The 22,781-nt window shown below is 41.7% G+C and overlaps 1 protein-coding gene across 1 annotated transcript; it reads right to left on the bottom strand.

Annotated features, from left to right (window-relative positions):
- Positions 1-203: 203 nt before the first annotated feature.
- LAMP1 (lysosomal associated membrane protein 1) lies at positions 204-21,083 on the bottom strand. Its single transcript, XM_056861964.1, has 9 exons — positions 21,029-21,083; positions 10,585-10,700; positions 6,632-6,848; positions 6,356-6,514; positions 6,007-6,203; positions 5,191-5,313; positions 2,517-2,586; positions 1,891-2,061; positions 204-411 (listed from the first exon to the last, which is right to left on the bottom strand). Exons 1-9 carry the CDS (start codon positions 21,078-21,080, stop codon positions 272-274), a joined length of 1,245 nt encoding a protein of 414 aa, XP_056717942.1. The 5' UTR covers positions 21,081-21,083; the 3' UTR covers positions 204-271.
- Positions 21,084-22,781: the final 1,698 nt, after the last annotated feature.

Raw genomic sequence — 22,781 nt, 5'->3', positions numbered from 1 at the left:
GAGCATTCTTAAAACTTCAGCCTGTTTCTAGGTGGATAAATATTTAACCCATTAGCAAAATTAAACAGAATTATAGAAGTTATCCTTGGTGCATAGTTAAATGCCACAAGATGGATTTCACATTTAGTAAAGCAGACACTTGCAAGAAGCAGTTGGCAAGGAAGAGATTGTGCTCCCTCATAATCTGGGTTGGGTGGGGTGGGGAGAAACAAGGTGTTTCTGCTTCTTGCAACTGCTGTTCTTCCACACTGGTTTCATTAAGTGCAAATCATTAAATTGTTTGATAGCCAGCATGGCTACGTTTTCTGCCAATTAAATATGCAATCAATACTATAAGGACAAGTCCAGCAAGAGCTGCACCAACTATGATGGGGATCAACATGTTGTTTTCATCCAGCTGACACTCTTCCACTGAAAAGAAAAGACACTCCCGGTCAGACAGTTGGATTGTGCTAGCATGCAAAAGCAAAAAAAGCAACAAGAGATTAGGCCAAAATGAAAAGATGATCACGTGGGTGACCACCATTCTACTTTGCAACAATTTTTCAATACTCCTGTTTTCAATTCTGCAATCCCTTCCTACCTAGTGAAATCAAATTCATGCAAGGCAATTACTGCCTTTTTACAGACAACCAGGCAAAACATTTGGAACAAAAGGTGCCATTACGAGGAGGACTATATGGCCCTGTGGCAGAGCATCTCCTTTGCATGTAGAAGGTCCAGTTTCAAAAAAAGGAGGGGTCAGGCAGTAACTGATGTGAAAAACCTGAGAGAAAACCCTGCAGAGAGCCAGTGCCATAGTAGATAACACCAACCTGGAGAGACAGCGATCTGACTGTAAGACAGCTTCATGCGCACTTAGAAAAGACACTCTACTGGCCACTTAGATGCCCTCTACTCGCCTATTTTCAATTCTCCAAATCCCTTTCCCGCCCAGTGAAATCTCATAAGTCAGACACTAAGCAAATAGGAGCAGAAGGAACGGACTGCATACTTGCAGTTTCTGCATAAGCAAGGAGATCATTCTTTAGAGGGGGAGGGGGTTGATTACTGAATTAGGCCCTGTATTTATTTAATAAGAAATTTTTCGGAGTGTCACCATGCCTGTTTTCGCTGCAATTCTTTATTTAGAAGTACCTCTCTCTTTCCCCCTGTTCTTAGACCGAGGTCTTGATCAATCAAACCATAAAACTTAAATAAGACCCTTCTCTAAAAACTCCTCCCTTCGACTCTTCTCTGCAGCCTCCAAAAAAAAGAACTGAGCCTCTTACTCCAAAGTTGCTCGAGAAAACGCAGACCATTTATTAAAACAGGGTATAATCCATTTTAGCCAAAGTTGGTACACATAAGGAAAATGCAAAAGGATATGTACCAAGGAGTCCACTGACTGAAGAGGGCAGGGACACAGCCAGTCTGAAAATGGGATCCTTAACATACAACCCAGCAAAACCATTGAAAAAGGGCTTTATTCAGAAGTGTGGATGCTGATTTGATAATATTAGCACTGATCAAAAGCTCTTGTGTATTATATATCTTCATCAGCCTTATTTTGATTTTTTTTAAAACAAAATGCACTCACTGACAATCTGCCTTCACTAAAGGTAGCAATACAGGTATTTTAGGTGCTCCTGTAATTGTAAATAAATGTTAACAGCAATCTTCTTTTGACAAGGAGTTGACTGAATCATATTTACAGTGTCTTCAGCTACCTTAAAACATTGAGTGTTCTCATTCTACTTCACTGAAGTGTAAATAGAACCTTTATGGAGATTTAACTTGAACACGACATCAACACAACAGGCTACGACCAAGCTACCCTGTCACATTAACCACGACTACTTCAGATAATGAAAACAAAACGGGTTTCTAGTGTGTATTCAAAGAGCTCACCTGCTCCAAATTTGTCTCCTTCAAACTTGAAAGCCTGAAGCTGAACATCGAATAAGTTGACCGAAGCATTGTCTGAGACCCAGATATTCTCCTCTGCGATACACTTGAAAGATTTTCCAACTGTAGCTTTCAGTTCACTCAGGCTGTTGTTGGTTACATTATATTTTGATTCTGCACAAATTAAAAACAAACAAACCCAAACCCTATTAGCTCAAACAGGTACAGACAGTTTAGAGGCACAAGTTTTATGTTTGGGTGACCGGGGGGGGGGGGGGGGGGAGAGAGAACCGAAGTGAATCTCCAACATTAATTTGATTGTTACAGAAAGCTAGACTGTTCTACACTCTAACACATAGCTCATTCAACATCATTGTAAGGCCAGATGCTTCACTGGCTTGGGGGGCTCTACACACAGCAGAAACCAGATGAAGGGGTGGCCTAAACTTAAAAGGTGATGCCACTGGCCCACTAGGAAAGAAGTACCAGTAAGCCTCACAGGAGAGCATCAATCAGGAAGCCTTAAGAACCAACTTGTGCAGTTTGCAGAGATCTGCATTTCTTTAGCTATTAGCTACCATTCTGAGTGTTAATTTTACCCTTTGTTAAAAAAAGAAAGAAATCCTTACCTACAGCTTCAGAAGGAAGAAAGATGATTATATTGATGCCTTGCAGAAAGTACTTGTCAATACTTGCATTCTTAAAAAGAAAATTGTTAAGTCAGACTTAATTGTTAAGCTCAGTTGTGTTTTTTTAAGCTGCCTTACTTGTACCACAAGCCTACCATTTCACTATCAAAATATTCTACAGTTCTTAACTTAAGAGGAAACCATACAGGAAGGATAAAGCCCTGAAGAGGAAAAGGGAGGTCCCACCCACAGTAACAGCACATGCTCCAGGCTTTAAAACAGGGGTGGGGAACCTTTTTCCTTCCAAGGGCCATCTACATATTTATAACATCATTCGGGGGCCATACCAGGCATAGATCTCCCAGCGTGGGGGGGGGGGAAGAAGAGAGGCTAGGGTTGCCAGGTCTCCAGACACCACCTGGAGGTTGGCAACCCTAGGAAAGGCTATGCAGAAAAGGAAGAAAGGAGGGAGGGAAGGAAGGGAAGAGAGGGAGGGAGGGGGAGAGAGAGAGAGAGAGAGAGAGAGAGAGAGAAAGAGAGAGAGAGAGAAAGAGAGAGAGAGAGAAAGAGAGAGAGAGAAAGAGAGAAAGAGAGAGAGAAAGAGAGAGAGAGAGAAAGAGAGGAAAGATAGAAAAGAAAGAGAGGAAAGATAGAAAAGAAAGAGAGGAAAGAAAGAAAGAGAGGAAAGAAAGAAAGAGAAGAAAGAAAGAAAGAGAAGAAAGAAAGAAAGAGAAGAAAGAAAGAAAGAAAGAAAGAGAGGAAAGAAAGAAAGAAAGAGAGGAAAGAAAGAAAGAAAGAGAGGAAAGAAAGAAAGAAAGAGAGGAAAGAAAGAAAGAAAGAGAGGAAAGAAAGAAAGAAAGAGAGGAAAGAAAGAAAGAAAGAAAGAGAGGAAAGAAAGAAAGAAAGAAAGAGGAAAGAAAGAAAGAAAGAAGGAAAGAAAGAAAGAAAGAAAGAAGGAAAGAAAGAAAGAAAGAAAGAAAGAGAGGAAAGAGAGGAAAGAGAGGAAAGAGAGGAAAGAGAGGAAAGAGAGGAAAGAGAGGAAAGAGAGGAAAGAAAGAAAGAAAGAAAGAAAGAAAGAAAGAAAGAAGAGAGAGGGAGAGAGAGAAGCCTTCCCGGCTCTCGCTCTCTCACACACACACACCCGGCCACACGATCAGGGTGAAGCCTTCCCGGCTTCCCCCCACACACATATGCACCCGGCCACACTCACAGGGGCCCACCGAGCCGGTGGCACAGCCAGCGTGCAAGCCAGCAAGGCCCCAGCAGCACGAGTCTCGGCCGCCCCAGCAGCGTTAGTCCACGGCGTGGGGGAGTGGCTGGGGGGTTGCCCCGCCACACAGACACAGCAAGCTGGGAGGGGGAGGAAGGTTCGGGGCCGGCATGCACTCCTGCCTCCAAGCAAAGCCGAAGTGCCGAGAGGAGGACCAGGCTAGCGACAGCTAGCTCCGTGGAGCTCCCAGCCTCAGCAGGCGGGCCGGGGGCCGGATAAAATCAGTTCATGGGCCGGAGGTTCCTCACCCCTGCTTTAAAAATAAGTTTTGCAACCTGAAAATGAAAACTCTATGGCTGTTCACTGAAAGCTAGCCCCTGCCCACTTTTGCAAGCATGAAGCCCAGATCCCACCTGAACATTCACTCTGTATCTTCATCTGGCTAGAAAGGTTTGAGCACAAGATATCCTTAGTAGTGCCATATGACTATGATAGCGATCTGGCATCTGCTAGGACAGCCACCTCTACATTAACCAGTGTCATCTAACTTAATTGGGGGCGGTACCAATTAGAGAGCCAGTGTGGTGCAGTAGTTAAGAGCAGTGGGCTCTAACCTGGAGAACCAGGTTTGATACCCCACTCCTACACATGAAGCCTGCTGGGTGATCTTGGGCCAGTCACAGTTCTCTCAGAACTCTCTCTGCCCACACAGAGGCAGGCAATGCCAAACCACCTCGGAATGTCTCTTGCCTTGAAAATCCTACAGGTTCGCCGGAAGTCAGCTGTGACTTGACACTTTACACACACACCTCCAATTATTACTTGACCCGACAGAAAGAAGCGTTTATTAGCTCATCCACTGTAGATTTGTAACATGGAGATTTAATCGAACAAAACATTTCCATTACCAGTGCAGGACTGCTTCAATTCTGCAGATCTGTCAGTTCGGCCCAGCACATTTGGGTCTGGGTAGTAGCTACTTAACCAGGGCAATACATACAATGGTTTCCCTGCTCAGGTTCCCCTTCCCTCTAAGTGACCCATGGAGTTATAGGATGCACACGGGTGTGTGTGTGTGTGCGCAGTGCAGAGGGGCAATCAAGCAAAACTGTTCTTTCTACTGTTTGTAGCAGGCATTTTAGCCTCTCATAGACAGAAATGAAAGTGTGTAAATATTGGTGACATTTGAAATCGGAGTAAGAGCCCAGAAGAATTTCTAGGGACTAGCAAGTAGGATTCTGTACCTTGCGTGGTTCCCTGCCTCTTTATGTGACTAGCAGAAACAGAGTTATGCATGCAAATATGCTTACATGTAGGCAATACAAGCTTTTCACATTTTTTAAAAAAAGCTTATAGCACACATGGATTCCCCAGTAAAGCCCAATTTCATTGCAAGAGCTAAAACAAGAACTGTTTTTGGATCCGACCCAAGTCTTCACAAGGCGCTGCGCTACTTATGCTTACCTGTACAAAACGGAAACCAAGCATGGCTCTCTCAAGAAACAAGTTCAGCGTAACTGAGGCATTGTTACAGGTCCCGTTGTAAGTAGTATTTAATGGAATATTCATCAATATATCTGATTTAGTCTTCAAAACAGAAAAAAATACACATCATTATACATGGGGACAGAATGTTGAGATTTCCTTCCTGTAGGAGTCCCGTGGCGCAAAGTAGTAAGCTGCGGCGCTGCAGTCCAAGCTCTGCTCACGACTGGAGTTCGATCCTGACAGAAGTTGGTTTCAGGTAGCCGGCTCAAGGTTGACTCAGCCTTCCATCGTCAGTAAAATGAGTACCCAGCTTGCTGGGGGTAAAGGGAAGATGACTGGGGAAGGCATCGGCAAACCACCCCACGTCGGGGTGTGACATCACCCCATGGGTTAGGAATGACGCGGTGCTTGCACAGGGGACAGTTACCTTAGACCAGAAGCAGCAGCATACTTAGATGGGCAGTGACTGGATACATGGGAAGTACTCTGACACGGGATTGCACTCTAAGTTTAAAGTCCAAATCGGCTGTTGTACAGGCTATGGAAACTGAAGTTAGCAAAGCAACAAGCCTCTGCCTTTACAATTCAGCCATGCTTAGGACTAATTAGCAATGCGGCTCTGAGCCCCAAATTTATTTTGCACCATTAATCAGGATCTCTCTTTCATGTAAGGCACTTATCAGAGGCGGGGGGTGTGTGTGTGAGTTGGGAGATTTTTAAATAAAAAAACCACTAGCATGTTCTGTGGTTCATTAGTTCTACAAAGGACTGGGGATATTTAGTAAACTATACCTTATTTTTTGTACTGTAAGTAACATTCAGTTGCAGACCCATTGAAGCAAACAAACAGGTACCACTGTGACCAGTCACATTGTATTGTCCCTTATCTGGTTTTTTAGAGGGTGTGGGCGGCGCCTGAGTAGTAGTTGTAGGGGTAGTTGTAGGGGTGGAAGGAGTCGTGGGCACTTGATCTTCCTTACAGAGTGTATCTGAAAGAGAGAAAAGCAGCAATCACAGCAGCAGTGGCACTGGGAGGCCCAGTCCACTCAAATGCTAGGATTATGAATTGCACCCTTAGATGCAGTACATGCCATTCAAAGATTCTGCTTGCCCAAAATGCTGTCTAAGGATAAAGACTTACGATCATGACTGAAGTTGTTACTTGCAAGGTACGCTTCAAGTTTAACATTCGTGAAAAGAACAGTCACATTTGCCATCTTTAGCCTGTGGCTGTGAACACATGTGTACGAAGTATTCAAGCCTGCGTGAATATCGGGATCTGAAGTTGCTTCTTTCATTCCTAAAGCAGAAAAAGTTTGCAGTTGTGTAAACCGTTAGGGAGACTTCACAGAACCTCACACAAGCTGACCATATGCCATTATCCCAGCCTCATATTAATAGGTCAAACACGACTCACCTTTTTCTGTTGGGTCACGGAAAATGGTGGTGTCTGACAGGTTGTATTTGAACGTCAGGCTTGTGACATTGTAGAAACCTCCACTCTTACCAAACTCCAAGTGTAATGAGTGTCCTTTGCCGAATCCAATTGCAAGTATTGGGCTTTTGTCTTTGCCACCGCAGCTGCTGTTACTACGCAGTACTGTAGCATTATCTGGAAGCTCAATGCTGGCGTTCTAAATGAGATATTAAAAGACAGTTATATTCCGTCAGAACTGTTGCCAATATGAGACGAAACATACAGCTGTGCTTTGTGCCCTTCCCTTCCCACAACCTCCAAGTCCTTTCTAGTCAGGCACTGGTATGTGTCAATTTATCGTGTTATCTTCTTTGGCCTTAAAAATGCCCTTCACTATGCATCTTTACGGAAAGTTTACCTATGGTTCCCCTTGCCAAAGTATTTTCAGAGCATTGGGTTTAGAAGATAAGATTAGAGTAAATAACTTATCTAAGTTTGCAGAAAATTGGAAACCATTTATTGACTTTTTTGCGTTAATACGGAGAAAAACGAATTATGTGTGGGTTTGAAGATTAGAAGAATAAGTACGTGGGCATGATAGAAAGAAGTTTGATTTTTAGTCGTAAGAATAATTTTACAATTATTCTTACATGTAGCCAGAGAACAAGTTATAAATCTAATTAAGAAATTACATTTGATACAAATGAGAACAGAAGTATTTTTTGTCTGTGTTTGTAATTTTTATTTTTCCCTTTCTTTCCTTATTCTTTTATCATCTTGATGTAATGTTGTTAACAATAAATTTAATAATTATAATAATAAAGAAGATAAGATAATTTAGCTAGAGCACAATTCCTTTTTAACTGTCACGTTTGGATTTCCTTGCACTCCATGTACGCCTGCAAAGAACTGCTCAGAACCACCAGGGCTTTTGACTGGAACACAGCATACCTTTCCTCTCAATTCCTCAAAGGAGCTTAAGATGCCATGATTATCCTAAGTTAGTACGCTTTGCTCAGAGGTAGCCACATCAGCATTAGGTTGGAAAAGGTCTTCTGATACTCTACCCACCAGCTGCACTCTCAGTGTGGTCTATCTGACATGGTCAATAAAAATTGTATGATGGAACAGGGGTGCCACCATTCTACTTGTATCATACCTCCCCAAGATCAGTGAAGTGAGTGCTACCTCATCTACTTGACTTGAAGCTGCTCCCAACACAATAGCATGGTCCCTGCTCTTCTGACAGGACCAGTGATGGTCCGTATAACTAGCGGAACGCCTCAAGCTACGGTATTTCAGAAGCGATCTATGTTTCTAATTTGCAAACACTGTTTCAGATCATATCTAAAAGCCTCTTAATCCTGACCTAAGGAAAACCTAAAAATTGTCTTCCTCCACTTGTCGTGGCTGTGAGGTCATAATTTGCAACCACCGCATAGCTTAAGATGGGTATGAGGAAAGAACAAAGATCCTTCCTTCTCATTACTTCAGGAAAAAAAAACATTCCTTGCTAGCTTTAGGACTGAAAGGTAGGAGTGAGTCACTCATTTACTTTCTGCAACAAAATCTACTGTGAACCTGCTTATACTTGTCTTAATACATCCATTTGTCTTAATACCTTCAGTGAGCACAGCTGCTCTAAAATAATCAGGCAGTTAAGTTTAACAAGGTAGACTGACAAGGTAAGAAGAGACTGGTATCCTGGAGAAACTAGAGAATGGTTGAAGGACATGATACCGTTGAGTCATTAAAGGTAAGCAAGCCTTGAGTAGTTGACGCCTGAAAATCCCAAGTAGGTAGGCTGACCATATTTTCTTGAGACAAAAACAGGACATTGGGATGGCAAAAACGAAATGGGGCTTATGTAATATTAGTGTAACTCAATCAGAGCACATTTTCTATGAGAATTTACCCAGCCATGCCTGCATGCAGAATAAGAAATGTCAGAACTGAAGGAAACAAATGTTAAAAGTGTAATGAGGTGCAAAACGGCACAAAATTGACATTTTAATTAAAAAGATGGGACAGCCAGGAAATATGATAAAAACAGGACCGTCCCATTCAAACAGTAAGTATGGTCAGCCTACAAGAAGGTCACTCCATAAAGCAATAGTAGGATACAAGTGTAATAATCAACCATTTCTTTAGTTAAGGCTAATCCAAGTCTTCGAGTGACACAGTTAGGTTTCAAAAGTAGGGTTATGTGTCGCCCTCCAAGACCCAAGGTAAGAGCTAGATCGCTCACAAACAGAGTTTGATCCCAACGAAAGTCGGTTTCAGGTAGCCGGCTCAGGGTTGACTCAGCCTTCCATCCTTCCGAGGTCGGTAAAATGAGTACCCAGCTTGCTGGGGGTAAAGTGTGAACGACTGGGGAAGGCACTGGCAAACCACCCCGTAAACAAAGTCTGTCTAGTAAACATCGGGATGTGACGTCACCCCATGGGTCAGGAATGACCCGGTGCTTGCACAGGGGACTACCTTTCCCTCATTAAGCACATTACTCTAAAATATGCCTCAAATGGCAAGCCAACATGATTCTCTTTAGGCCAGAGTAGACATGACGGTGGTAGATTGATATTACAATCAAGTTGCTACAATAAAGGCAAGGACTTAAGGCACAGCATGGCTAAGTTTTGAAACCTTCTTCCCCCCACCATATATATTTTTACTTTGGGGGGGGGGGGCTTTATGTGATTATAACAAATACTAACATCTGCCAGAAAAGTTTCAGGCAGTTTTCAGGGAAAGTTTAGCTCCCCCTAAATGTTAAATCTGCCTCACGTATATCATGACCCAACCTGGGCTGTGGTGAATCCATTCAAAGCACATTGTACTGGCTTTCCGAGTCTGTTCCTGAACCAGACAGGTACGCTTTACACCAGGCAGTAGTTACTGAGTGACAAGGCTCGTCAGACATAAGAACTGCAAAGGTGGAGTTAACAGCACCGTGAGATGATGGCCCTGGCAGCTATTCAAGCTTTCCTCTTCCCTTAAAACTGTAAAACATCTTTTTCAAGCAAAAGGGACATCTGGTGGCTCATTAAGCAGGGCTGGAACAGTTTAAACCACTGTTTATTTTATGGCACCATTACTTACCCCAAGCCTTGGGCAAGGGAGTAGTTTTATTTATAACTAAATATAGCATAGCCAGCAACTGATTTTGCAGTAGTCTGCATCTGACTGAACATCATTAAATCCACACTGGTGTGACAAAAACATCTAGCTGGCAAACAGACACTCCCGAGGTATCAACTGCACTGATTCGGTTCAGCAGGATACCCAAAGTGCTCTAGTCACACCAAGCTTTGGGGCCAATCAAACCGTACGTTCCATGTTAGAGGTACACATCTAAATTTTGTGCAAGACTCACCCACACAGCCCACAGTTAAGCACCTGATTCAGAGCTAGCTCTGGCTGAAGCTTCATGTCACACGGCAGTAGCCAAGCACATACCCAACGTTGCCGATGCGGCAACCCAAAGTGTGAGCAAAACAGCTTCCGCTCCAACAGTGACTTGGATCCAGACTATCGCGAGCGGAGTTCATACAAGGGACCCGTCATCTCTTCCTACAGCTTGTTCACACACTGGAATTACTGGGGTGTGGTACAGGTGGCTGTATTGGGAAGAAGGAACTGGCACAAATCGTAATTCACACCTTACACAAAAGATCCTGGTAGCAGGGGGTTTTCTACTACCCTCCTTCTGCTTAAGACCCCTGTACTGCAAGCCGTATGTCCCCTCACCCCCAGTACTGGTTGGGGGGGGGCACAGAGGGCTGCCAGATGACAAGTGGCTGAAATCCCTTCCACAAGAAAAAAGCTCTACTCATGGCTACTCTGGAACCAACCCCAACATCATGCTAGTTTTAGCCTTGCCAAAATGACTTAGCGGTTAGAAGACTTGGCAAGTGGGTGGCAGCGTTCACTTGAACTTCAATAGTCTCTCTCACCTGTTTTTGACTCTTTGTGTTGTTATAGTCCACTGTGAATTGTACAGAGAAATTGGCTAGTATGCAGATCTTTCCATCTTCGGTAACCTCAAATGTTGAAGATGCTTGTAAAAATCCTGTAAACAGAGAACAAGTAGTGCATCAAGTAGAGCTGCAAAGAAAAATGTAACACAGAAGACATCTTTGGGAGTAGAATACAAAGCGCCTTTAGAAAGGCTGCACTATTCAGTAACCAGTTGTGCTTTTAACATATTATACAAACATATCAAGGCCTGGTTATAACCTTGCAGTATTTTAGTGTCTGCCACATTTATTTATTCTTCTGTTTGTACAAGAACAATGCCCAAAAGGATTACTCTATGCAACCATGAGACTAAGATAAGACTGACCAGTTCACACAGATCAACCAGATTCTAATCTTTTTGTACGCTAAATGCTTCCTTCGGTACTTCCCATTATTCATACCGGGACCTCTAGATAGCATGGTAGTAGAGTATCAGGGCACCACATTACAAAGCTTTCAAACATGCTTGCTAAAAGTCATCATATGAACACAAATATATCACACTGAAATCTTTGTACCGCAGAAATACTTTTGCTAGAAAAGGCAGAATAAGCAAGATAATTTTTTTGTGGCCCAATATTCTGACACCTAAGCTGCAGTACTGCAGTCCAAGCTCTGCTCACAACTTGAGTTCGATCCCAATGGAAGTTGGTTTCAGGTAGCCGGCTCAAGGTTGACTCAGCCTTCCATCCTTCCGAGGTCGGTCAAATGAGTACCCAGCTTGCTGGGGGTAAAGGGAAGATGACTGGGGAAGGCACTAGAATACCACCCCGCAAACAAAGTCTGCCTAGTAAACGTCGGGATGTGATGTCACCCCATGGGTCAGGAATGACCTGGTGCTTGCACAGGGGACCTTTACCTTTTTAGTTACAGTACATGCTGCTGGCAAAAGCAGCTCTCCAGATTACCACCTGCAGGAGCTAATAATTTAGTAAGGTTTTATCAATGCGTGATGAATAACTCTTGGACTATAATGTATCTTAAATAGAAAACTGTCTTTACTTAGATTTTTCCTCAAAAAGCGTTTTATTAAAAATTCCAATTTTAAAAATCAATTTTTTGTTATTTAAAAAAACCATCAAGAGTATAAAAGGAATATTTATTTTTTAAAAAACCATCAAGAGTATAAAAGGAATATTTATTTTTCTAGCCTCTGGGTTTTAAAAATTAGGCTGGGGTTGAACCACCATGAGAGGCAGATACCAAAACATTAATGGGCACTCTCCCCCCACCCAAAAAAAAACCTTGCACGTGCCCCTCCTCTGATTCATGGTTCTACACTGCCAGGGTTATTCCAAACCAAGGAATTCGAGGGGGGGGGGAGTCTAGAGATGTACAAACTCTGAAGCCACAGGAAAACCCTGCTTCAGCCATTTGGGAAACCCTGGAATACCTGCAACACTTACATTTTATGTTGCTAAGCAGTTTAAAGATTGATAAGAAATATGTAACTTTTTTATAATGTTCTTTTTTACTTTTCTTTTTTTTACAAATCTCCTCAAGCAGGCACTCTGGAGAGGTGGCACAGACTTCTTAAAATTTTATAAATAATCAGCAACAACTTAGCACATAAATGGTACTACTTTGTAAATTTATGAAAAGGATGAATGCTTTTGTTTTTTACAAGTAGAAATGCAAATAACCAATACTAGAGAAAGCATTCTGCTAACTGCTGCACCCTATGCTATTATAGCAAGTTTTTAACTTTTTTCCACATGAGAGGTAGGGAAAAAATAAGTTGAAAATAGTAACAGAAATAGTAACATTTGGATGGCAGGGTCTCATACAGTTGCAGTAGTATTTGGGTTGATTCTTTGAACAAAGATTATTTGCAAAAGAGCAATGGGATTAAGGTCTTTCTCAACTCTGTACGTTTATTTTATAACATTTTTGCTGTGAAGAAGAGGCATGTTATCTCTGCAGACATAAATTATCAGTTTTCAGAACTGCAAAACCAAGCATCTGTGACAATATCTCCTAGATAGAAAATTGCCCAAAATAATCTTACAGAAACTTCTGGAAGAGCATGACATTGTAAATAGATTAATGGAATTCATTTACCAAAAAGTACGTATTGCATCAATATATAGCCTCATGCTACATAATTAAAAACTAGTCCTTATTTCGTGATGAATAACTCTTGGACTATAATGTATCTTAAATAGAAAACTGTCTTTACTTAGATTTTTCCTCAAAAAGCGTTTTATTAAAAATTCCAATTTTAAAAATCAATTTTTTGTTATTTAAAAAAACCCACTGATTTTTATCCACCCGGTTTTGCTGTCAAGTCACAGCTGACTTATAGCAACCCCTGATTGGGTTTTCAAGGCAAGAGACGCTCAGAGTTGGTTTGCCAATTGTCTGGCTCCACGTCATACCTTTGGTATTCCTTGGAGGTCTCCCATCCAAGTACTAACCAGGACTGACCCTGCTTAGCTTCAGAAATCTGGCTAGCCTGGAGCTATCCAGGACAGGAACCAGCTAGTGGCAGCTATTCAAGACCATTGTAAGAGCATGTTGACATAACTTCTTGTGCAGAGATGGGGACAAAGTCCACTGCAGGGTTTTGCTTGCCTCTGTTTGACATGAAGACTGGCTATAAACCGTTATGTGAATGACAGTTTTTACTGCAACCAGATCGTGTTCTTTTATCAGAATCTGACCCTTTACCCAGCATATTCCAACAGGCTGGAAGAACACTGATACAGAACTTTGAATTGCTAACATATAGCTTACCTTTAAGACATAAATCTGAACTTGGAACAAGCTTAATGAACGCTACAGGCGCTAACAAGCGAAAGGTTCAAATGCAACAAGCCATGGACTGTCATAACATATGAACAGTAGCTACTTTTTAATATAAAAAGATCAGCCTTCTGACTTGAAACTTGAAACCTTTCCAGCATGCCAAACTTGAGAAATGTACAGTTTTATATAACTGAACTGGTAGACCTGTGCACCCCACATTTCAGTGTCATGGTATCCATACTTGTTTTCCAATATTCATTGTATGAGGATTGTATATGAAGTATAGGATTAACACATGGTATTGCTGCTTGTTGTTTTTCAGGTAGATATTTAATAAACTGAGGCATACACAATGATTTATCTTTTACAGCCTCATTATTCTTTTGTAACTCTTGTTTAAACTACTACCACCACATACAGCAGGACCATAATTCTGATAAGGTCTGATTAATCTAGGAATTCTCTTATTACAACAAATATTATGGTGGGATTGGTCTTCACAGATGGCTAGCGGAAAATAACGGTTGGCTACCCAGAACACAATCCATTGTAATAGCTTTTTAGGACCAACCTAAGGACCAACATAAGTGTGCAAGCTTTTTGATTTCACTAGAACTCTCCATTAAGCCAGATATTACAAAATTTAAAAAGGCAAAAGCAGATTTTTCAGGCGATGGTTTTTAACACACTGTCAGGCCAGCATCCGTTTTGAGATTGCTGCAGGCCAGGGGGCTGAAGAACAAGGTCCTGAAAAATCTGCTTTCCCCCTTTTTATTTTGTAATATATGGTCTGATGGAAGAGCTCTGCTGAACTCAAAAGCTGGCACACATGTATCATTGGGTTAGTCCTAATAAAGGCATTACATGGATTGTGCTCTTGGCTTTTACTTTTGGACTGACAAAACTGTAAACAACTTGATTACCCAGCCCAGTCAGTTTGTGGATCTGAGTGAAGATCAGCTACAGGACAAAACAGATCACATTAGGAATTGCACTTCCCACCAAGTAATAGATCACTGCCAGGCTAGGCTGAGAGTCAAGAACATTATTTAATTATGCATCCTAGAACTGAGGACTCCATGACTAGGAAAGCCACACACAAGGAATGCATTGCAACTTCCTGCCAAACAGCTGCTTCAGCCAAAATTTCATGTTGGGTCAGCTCTTCCTGAGCTGCCAATTCTGGTCCATGGTTAAACAGAAGCTACACTAGCACCCAAGTAAAATTCAGTGGAAAGTCATCTGTAAGGCATCCATTAACAACAAGGGGTGTGGGGGTGGTCCATGCTTCAGATTTTCTGAAATGATCTGGAAAATTAAACTGAACCCAGCATTTATGCTAAGCAGCTTCCATATTTGTTTCCCCATGACTATGGGTAATTAAAGACATATCCATTTTTATCATCTAAAGAACATTCATTCCTTACTTTTCTCAAACTTACCACTACATTCCTGAGATTTTGCCCTTGTAAATTAGTCCTCTAGCAAGAGAGTAGAGGCCACTGATTCATAAACAGTGTGATAAAATAATGTCGGAAAGTAATGTACTACCTTGTATTTTTGCAGCAATAATATCACTGCTAGAAATTCTGATTTGATATTGAATCCTCTGAAGACAGTATTTCCTGGACCTAAACTAATATATGCTCATAATTTTACAGTACAAGAAACATCTATAGTTTCCTATGCCAGACAAAGAAAAACATGCTTCTTAGCAACCCCACCTCAGAGGGAAAAGCCTACACACCCTTCATATCAGGACTCTGAAGGGCTACGGTTTCTCTTATTACCTCAGTGACATTATTTACAGCCTCCAAGTTTTGACTCTTACACAAATATAATTCCTTAGTTCTAGCCAATTAGTTATCCAGTTACAATCTTCTAAATACTGTTCTGCCGCCGCCCCCACACCCCGCTAATGACAACATTGATATTTATGCTTCCTTCTCCAAATATACACTTTTCTTTAGGACAAGATGGCCAGAATCAGAGTATAACCTACCTACAAGGAATCCATCAGGGATCAGTGCCAAAGCCCATTGCAAGCAGAAGGTCCCAGGTTTAATCCCCAGCTTCTCCAGTTAAACAAAAAAAAATCTCAGGGAAGGCCTTTTTTTGGCCCAAAAGCCTAGAGAACTACTACTAGTCAAAGGATAAAATACGTCTGAGGCAGATTCCAACAATCACAATAAAACAATACAATCAACACATAATCACAAGCTGAAGGCAGCAAAATACAGATAGTGACTCTTGGGGTACCCTGGCTTCATGCTGTGTAGTGATTTACCAAGTCAGACCATCTGCTTTAAAATATGTGTACAGACAACCAATTAACCATATTATCCAAAATCACAGTGCTGCTGTTTCAAGCCCTGAAAACTTCACGTTGGCATTTCTGCCTGCTAGGCTAGGAACATTTGATACAACCAGGAAAAAATTATCATTTGAACATTAACTCACAATATATCCCATCTATATATTCTTATGTAACACCTAAACTACTGACTTGTATTAAGAAAAATGAACTTGTTACTATGCTCCCACATTAGTCTTGTGCACAGACTTTTCCAGCTGTTTACTTGACTGTTAATAAACACATTCCAAGCTTTGTTGTCACAAGAACTACAATTTATGTATCAGAGTTTGCCTTTGTTTGTCTAACATTTGGCTTATTTCTTTATGGAAAGTATACACATATACAACAAGTTGTTTGTAAGAAAAAATAATTTCACTAAGGTGGGTTTTTTTTGCGCTGTAATTCTATGTTTATCAAAACTTTTGGTTGCTTATTGGCCTTGTAAATATTACTCAGATGTTAGAACTTGGGCACTATCTTTATGAAGAAATAAGACAAAAACACAGTGGGTTAGCTTCTTACAAGTTGCCTTTCTGATTCTGCAACCAGAATATTCAGGGCATGCTTTGAAAATGGGCCAGCTAAATCAGATTTAGGAATAATACCAATTTTGGTGATCCCAGAAAGCCAGTAAAATGAAACAATTGTCTGCTACTAATAAGTGGGCTCCCTGTACTTTTCCACTGTACAAGAACTGAGGTTGAGAGCTCTTCAACAGAAAGTGGTCAGAGGAACTATATTTAATGGGTACTACTAAATATGCCAAATAAGAGCACCACACTGGCACAGTATTTGCCAGGATAGTACAAAATAAGTGCAAGATTAAAGTTTATGGGACTTCTGTTTGAGAAGCAATAATGCTACTGAAAAGGCCATGCTGCCCGTTAAGAGCCAGGCTTCTTTCATTTGGGTACAGAAGCACAGGAAGAAACTTAAGTATCATATAGACAAAACGAAATGAGATTTCTAATAGAAGCAAGTACTACAGCCAGAATGAAGTCCAGCGTCAAATGCATTTCTATGCAATATTCAGGTTGATAAATTAGCAGGACTGAAAAAAGGAGACTCCATCTTGGCCAATTATAGGCAGGAATAAAGTAAGAAATACTTAGCATAGAGCTGGCCTTACCTCACCATGTTCTGTCCTTGAATCTTCCTAATCTATGTTTCAACAGAATAACATTGTTAACCAAACTACTCCTGGATTCACCTCAGCTATGGCTTTTCAAAGATAACACACCCTTGCTTTGTTTGCGAAAGACACAAATACTACAGCTTAACTGGCAAGGTTGACCTCTAATGACCTTGCAGGATTTTCTTCCACCTTGAAGAAGGCAAATTCTTCTGGGGAGAAGCAAATCGGTATCCGAAGCATCCACAGTTGAGTCAGGAAACAAACTGACAGGTCAGTAATTGTAGAATAACCAGATGAAGATCTTTATCAGCCCAGATTAAGGCTGTTACCGCACTAGGTATTCCCAGCGATGTATCAAAAGTTTGGAAATGTTATAAAAAACATCACTTTAAAAGGGTTTTTGGATACTACGGCTAAAAAATGGTTGGAAGACGTCTTCACAGCTAAAGGGGCCAAACTAAGTGCGAACAGTATTTTTTATAACAGTTTCAAACTCTTAATACATGGCTGGAAATACCTAGTGCGGTAACAGCCTAAGTCAGTGTAGAGTAACTACAACTCTGAACTACAAACACATGAACGCCTTATACTGGATCATACCACTGGTCCATCAAGATTAGTGTTGTCTACTCAGACTAGCAGCAGCTCCAGGGTGTTAGGCAGAGATCTCTCACATTACCTACTACCTGATCCTTTAACTGGAGGTGCTGGGGACTGAACCGGAGACCTAACACCTGGACATTTACTTAGGCTGTTACCGCACTAGGTATTCCCAGCGATGTATTAAGAGTTTGGAAATGTTATAAAAAATACTGTTCACACTTTCTATGTATTCCCACCAATGTATTAAGAGTTTGAAACTGTTAAAAAAATACTGTTTGCACTTAGTTTGGCCCCTTTAGCTGTGAAGATGTCTTCCAACCATTTATAAGCCGTAGTATCCAAAAACCCTTTTAAAGTGATGTTTTTTATAACATTTCCAAACTCCTGATACATCGCTGGGAATACCTAGTGAGGTAACAGCCATAGGCACATACAGCACTCACAAACATAAGAGAAGCACTGGGGAAGATGGAGAAAGATGAGAATCAGAGTTTTGGACATTGCAGCTTGAGTGCCATTTGCTCAAGGGATTGATCCTGTGGCAGGTAAAAAGTTCCCTCTCAATACTCAAGATCTATACAACAACTAAGAAAAAAACAGAGCTTTTTTGTGCTAAACAGTTATCTGGGAATTATCAGGTAAGACATGGGCACTTCCTTATTTAACTGTTTAGTAACTTTCATCTGGAGAACCGGGTTCAATTCCCACTCATCCACATGAAACCTGCTGGGTAACCTTGTGCCACTCACAATTCTCTCAGAACTCTCCTGTGAACATCTCTTGCCTTGAAAGCCCTACAGGGTTGCCATAAGTCAGCTGTGACTTGACGGCACTTTCCACCACCAACTTAAATAATTGCCACACACAAGGCTTCCAATTCAATAACCTAGGCTACTTTATTTATTCACACCTGTAGCTGCTATGAAGCAAATACGTACTAACAAATGTTCAGAGGAGTTGTTTCCAGAGTTGCCAGGAAACACTGTATTCAGTCAGGGCACGCTGCATTCAAGAACCTGCTATTTTGAAAAGAGGCCAATAAATACCGCACAGACAAGACTGAAACCAGGCCTAAAGGTTTAGGCTAGGGAGCTGCCCACATCCTGGGGTGCACAGCTTACATAAGAGCCTGCAACAGAACTACAAAGGAAACAAATCCTCTGTTACAGCAAAAACAGGGAAAGCGAAAGAAAAAGCAGTCAGTCACTTCCTTGTTTTTTCAGCCTAGCTCCAGAGAAAAACAACCACAAGGCTTTGGAGAGAAAGTTCCAAATTGTAGTGAGTAAGCAAACGGGGGGGGGGGGGGGGGAGAGAGAATAGAGCAGAATTTCCTACTATATACATAAATAGTTACATGGGCACTAAGCTATAAGGCAGTGGTTCTCAACCTTTTTTGCTCCATTCCCCTCTTTCACCATTGTTCAGAATATAATTCTCCCTTTCCCAAGATTAAAAAAAAAACCCTACAATTTTACAGATTTTACATAATCTACAGGACATCACACTTTGCTGAATAGTGGTCCAAATTCCCCCAACCCTAAAATCCCCTCCTTGTTGAGAACCCCTGCCATAAGGGAAGCAAGGGAGAGCCACACTCTCGAAATTTCTAACAGACACTCTTTATTGTTAACAGCTGCACTGTATACCGAAGGTATCGAGTAACAGGGGGAAGGAGAGGGTGCTGCTATCTCAACGAGAGCACAGAGTCGAGGATATTATTCCCAGCTGCAGGGCAGGCAGAAGAGAAGACCTTATCGAAACGGCCTACTGCCTCCCACACAGGCGCAGCAGCCAGCCCAGGGCAGAAGGGCTGCCCCAGGAGTCAGGTTCGGCTCCCTCCTCGCCCACCGTTCCCAAGGGAGGCAAAGGCCTTTCTCCCCATGCTGGGTTATGCACGCGCAAGGCAAGCCAGCCGGAGCCCAGATAGTTAGAGGCGGTGGAGGAGAGGCCGACCCCATCTCCCTTGGAAGACTCTTCTCTAACTCGGGAGCAGAAGACTTCAGCCATTCATGCACGAGGTTTTGCCCTGGATTTGCCGCTCCCTAGATGCACATTTTCCCTGTTTGAATTCTCAAAACTCTGTACGGGGGGCTTATTTTTTTAGTTTTGGGGACTTGGATGGGGGGAAACGTGCATCTAGAGAGAAGCAAATTTTTGAGTTTTGAGAACGGATAGGTCAATGCCTTTCTATCAAGGATGCTGTATGGAAGGTACCACCCAATCCCAATACAGGAACGCATTTGTCCCTGTGGTTCCAACTCCCTGGATACAATTGAACACATACTGTTGGACTGTTCTCTATACAAAACATCCCGTGGAAAATGGTTAAAAACTTGGTTACATTCAAAACATCACCCGTCTAATAAAGTAAAACGTCAATTTTAATTGAATGATTCAGTACCGGAGATTACTGAGGGTGTTGCCAATTTTCTAGTGGATGTGATGAAAGTGCAAAAACTTGCAAGCTCTGATATTTGATTATATTGTTCGTTTTATTTCACTGGTTTAATGTTATGATCCCTTTTTGTAACAATTGTAATAATTTTTATGCCATTAAAGGTTTATGATGATGATGAATAAAATGAGGTATGCCGGAGTACAGTGAATATAAGGGTCAATGCCTTTCCATCAAGGATGCTGTATGGAAGGTACCACCCAATCCCAATACAGGAACGGACTTGTCCCTGTGGTTCCAACTCCCTGGATACAATTGAACACATACTGTTGGACTGTTCTCTATACAAAACATCCCGTGGGAAATGGTTAAAAACTTGGTTACACCTGTCTAATAAAGTAAAACGTCAATTTTTATTGAATGATTCAGTACCGGAGTTTACTGAGGGTATTGTCGAAGGCTTTCACGGTCAGAGTTCACTGGTTCTTGTGGGTTATCCGGGCTGTGTAAAATACCAAGACCACAGTTACACAGCCCGGATAACCCACAAAAACCAATTACTGAGGGTGTTGCCAATTTTCTAGTGGAGGTGATGAAAGTGCAAAAACTTGCAAGCTGTGACATTTGATTATATTGTCCTTTGTTTTATTTCACCGGTTTTATGTTTTGTGATCCCTTTTTGTAACAATTGTAATAATTTTTATGCCATTAAAGGTTTATGATGATGAGAACGGATGGTGGTGGTGGTGGTGGGGGGGAAACGTGCATCTGTAGAGCAGCAAATCCAAGGCCAAAAACCTCCCGTGCGTAAATGGCCTGAGTGCGCCTACTCAGCAAGTAAGCCCCGCTGCGCCCAATGGGGCTTGCTTCCAAGGGGGGGGGGTGTAAGAAAATTGAAGCCTCGGAGAGGGACTCTGGGCAAGGTTGGTGTTCAGAGAGTGATTTTTTTTTGGGGGGGGTGAGGAAAGTACAGAGCCCAGGTGAGTGAGAAGGGGGAGCACCGGGCGCGTCACAAGGGCCCAGGCAGGGCAACGGGGAGCGGCCTAAGAAGGAAGTGCGAGCGCGCACCCACCCGGGCCGTTCCTCCCAGCTGCCCGGGCCCTTCCCCGCGTAACCCTCCCCCCTCCCCGACCCTCAACTCACCCAGCAACACAGCCGTCAGCAGCAGCAACCCCCGGCCGCTCCGAGCCGCCATGACAGGACGATTAAGCCGAGCAAGAGAGGGGGGGGTGGGGTGGGCGCGCGCGCAGCCGAACTCCCGAGCCTCGACAGCCAAGACGCCTCCGCCGCCTCGGAGAACACCAGTAGGCGCCGTCACGTGACCGAAAGACGTCAATCCTCCTCCCAAGCCCCTCCTCCTCTTTTTTTTAAACGCTACCTCCGTGTCACCTGATCGAAAGGGCCCCGCTCGCGCGAAAGGGGAGGGGGGGAGAGAGAGAGGAAAACAAACCAGCTCAGAACGTTGAGGGAAACCCCGGCCGGGTAGCGGTTGCCGGACGTCTCGCGAGAAGCGGCGGGAACGCCGAGGGGGCGAAAGGCGCGCGGAGGTCCTGCCCTTCCCGTCGCCTCTGCGTCGAAGTTCAGTTCCCGTGCAGCTGTTCTCCGCCCCGCCCCCCTTACAGTCTTGAGAAGCGCTCATTTGTAATCTGTAGGCTTTTTTTGTTTTGTCAGCCGCCCGGGGGTGGAAACGTGGGAGGCGTTTATTTTTTTATTTATATTTATTTGATTTATATATTTTATATTATTTTATAAAATTATATTTTTATAATTATATATTTTATATTATTTAATTTATATATTTTATTTATTTAAATAAATTCAAATAAAAATATTTTTATTTAAATATTTTTTATTTAAATATTGTTTTATATTATTTTATATTTTTATAAAATATATTTTTATTTTATAAAATTATATTTTTATAATTATATATTTTATATTATTTAATTTATATATTTTATTTAAATAAATAAATAAAAATTTAAAAATAATTTATTTTTATTTAAATAAATATTTTTATTTTTATATTGTTTTATATTGTTTTATATTTTTATAAAATATATTTTTATTTTATAAAATTATATTTTTATAATTATATATTTTATATTATTTAATTTATATATTTTATTTAAATAAATAAATAAAAATTTAAAAATAATTTATTTTTATTTAAATAAATATTTTTATTTTTATTTTAATAAAAGTGTGTGCATACAGTAGAATACTGAGGGTGAGAGATTCAAAACAGATAAAAGTGTTTATTCACACAAGGCATAAATTGTGGAACTCCCTGCCCCAGGATGTGGTGACAGCTTCCAACTTGGAAGGCTTTAAGAGGGGAGTGGGCATGTTCATGGAGGAAAGGGGTGTTCATGGCTACTAGTTAAAATGGATACTAGTCATGATGCATACCTATTATTATCTCCAGGATCAGTGGAGCATGCCTATTATCTTAGGTGCTGTGGAACACAGGCAGGATGGTGCTGCTGCAGTTGTCTTGTTTGTGGGCTTCCTAGAGGCACCTGGTTGGCCACTGTGTGAACAGACTGCTGGACTTGAGGGACCTTGGTCTGATCCAGCAGGGCTTTTCTTATGTTCTTATTGGAGGGAGGAACATTAACAATTTGAGATATGCCGATGACACTACGGGGGTTACCGCACTTATATTCCCAGCGATGTATTAAGAGTTTGAAAACGTTATAAAAAATACTGTTCACACTTTGGCCCCTTTAGCTGTGAAGACATCTTCCAACCATTTATAAGCCGTGGTATCCAAAAACCTTTTAAAGCGATGTTTTTTGTACCATTTTCAAACTTGCTGGGAATACAAAGTTCGGTAACCCCCTATGTTACTGGCAGAAAATATTGAAGACTTGAAATGACTACTGCTGAAAGT

This window comes from Euleptes europaea, chromosome 16, assembly GCF_029931775.1.
Source record: "Euleptes europaea isolate rEulEur1 chromosome 16, rEulEur1.hap1, whole genome shotgun sequence".
Classification (NCBI taxonomy): Eukaryota; Metazoa; Chordata; class Lepidosauria; order Squamata; family Sphaerodactylidae; genus Euleptes; species Euleptes europaea.
This window is presented reverse-complemented; position numbering and strand designations above follow the sequence as displayed.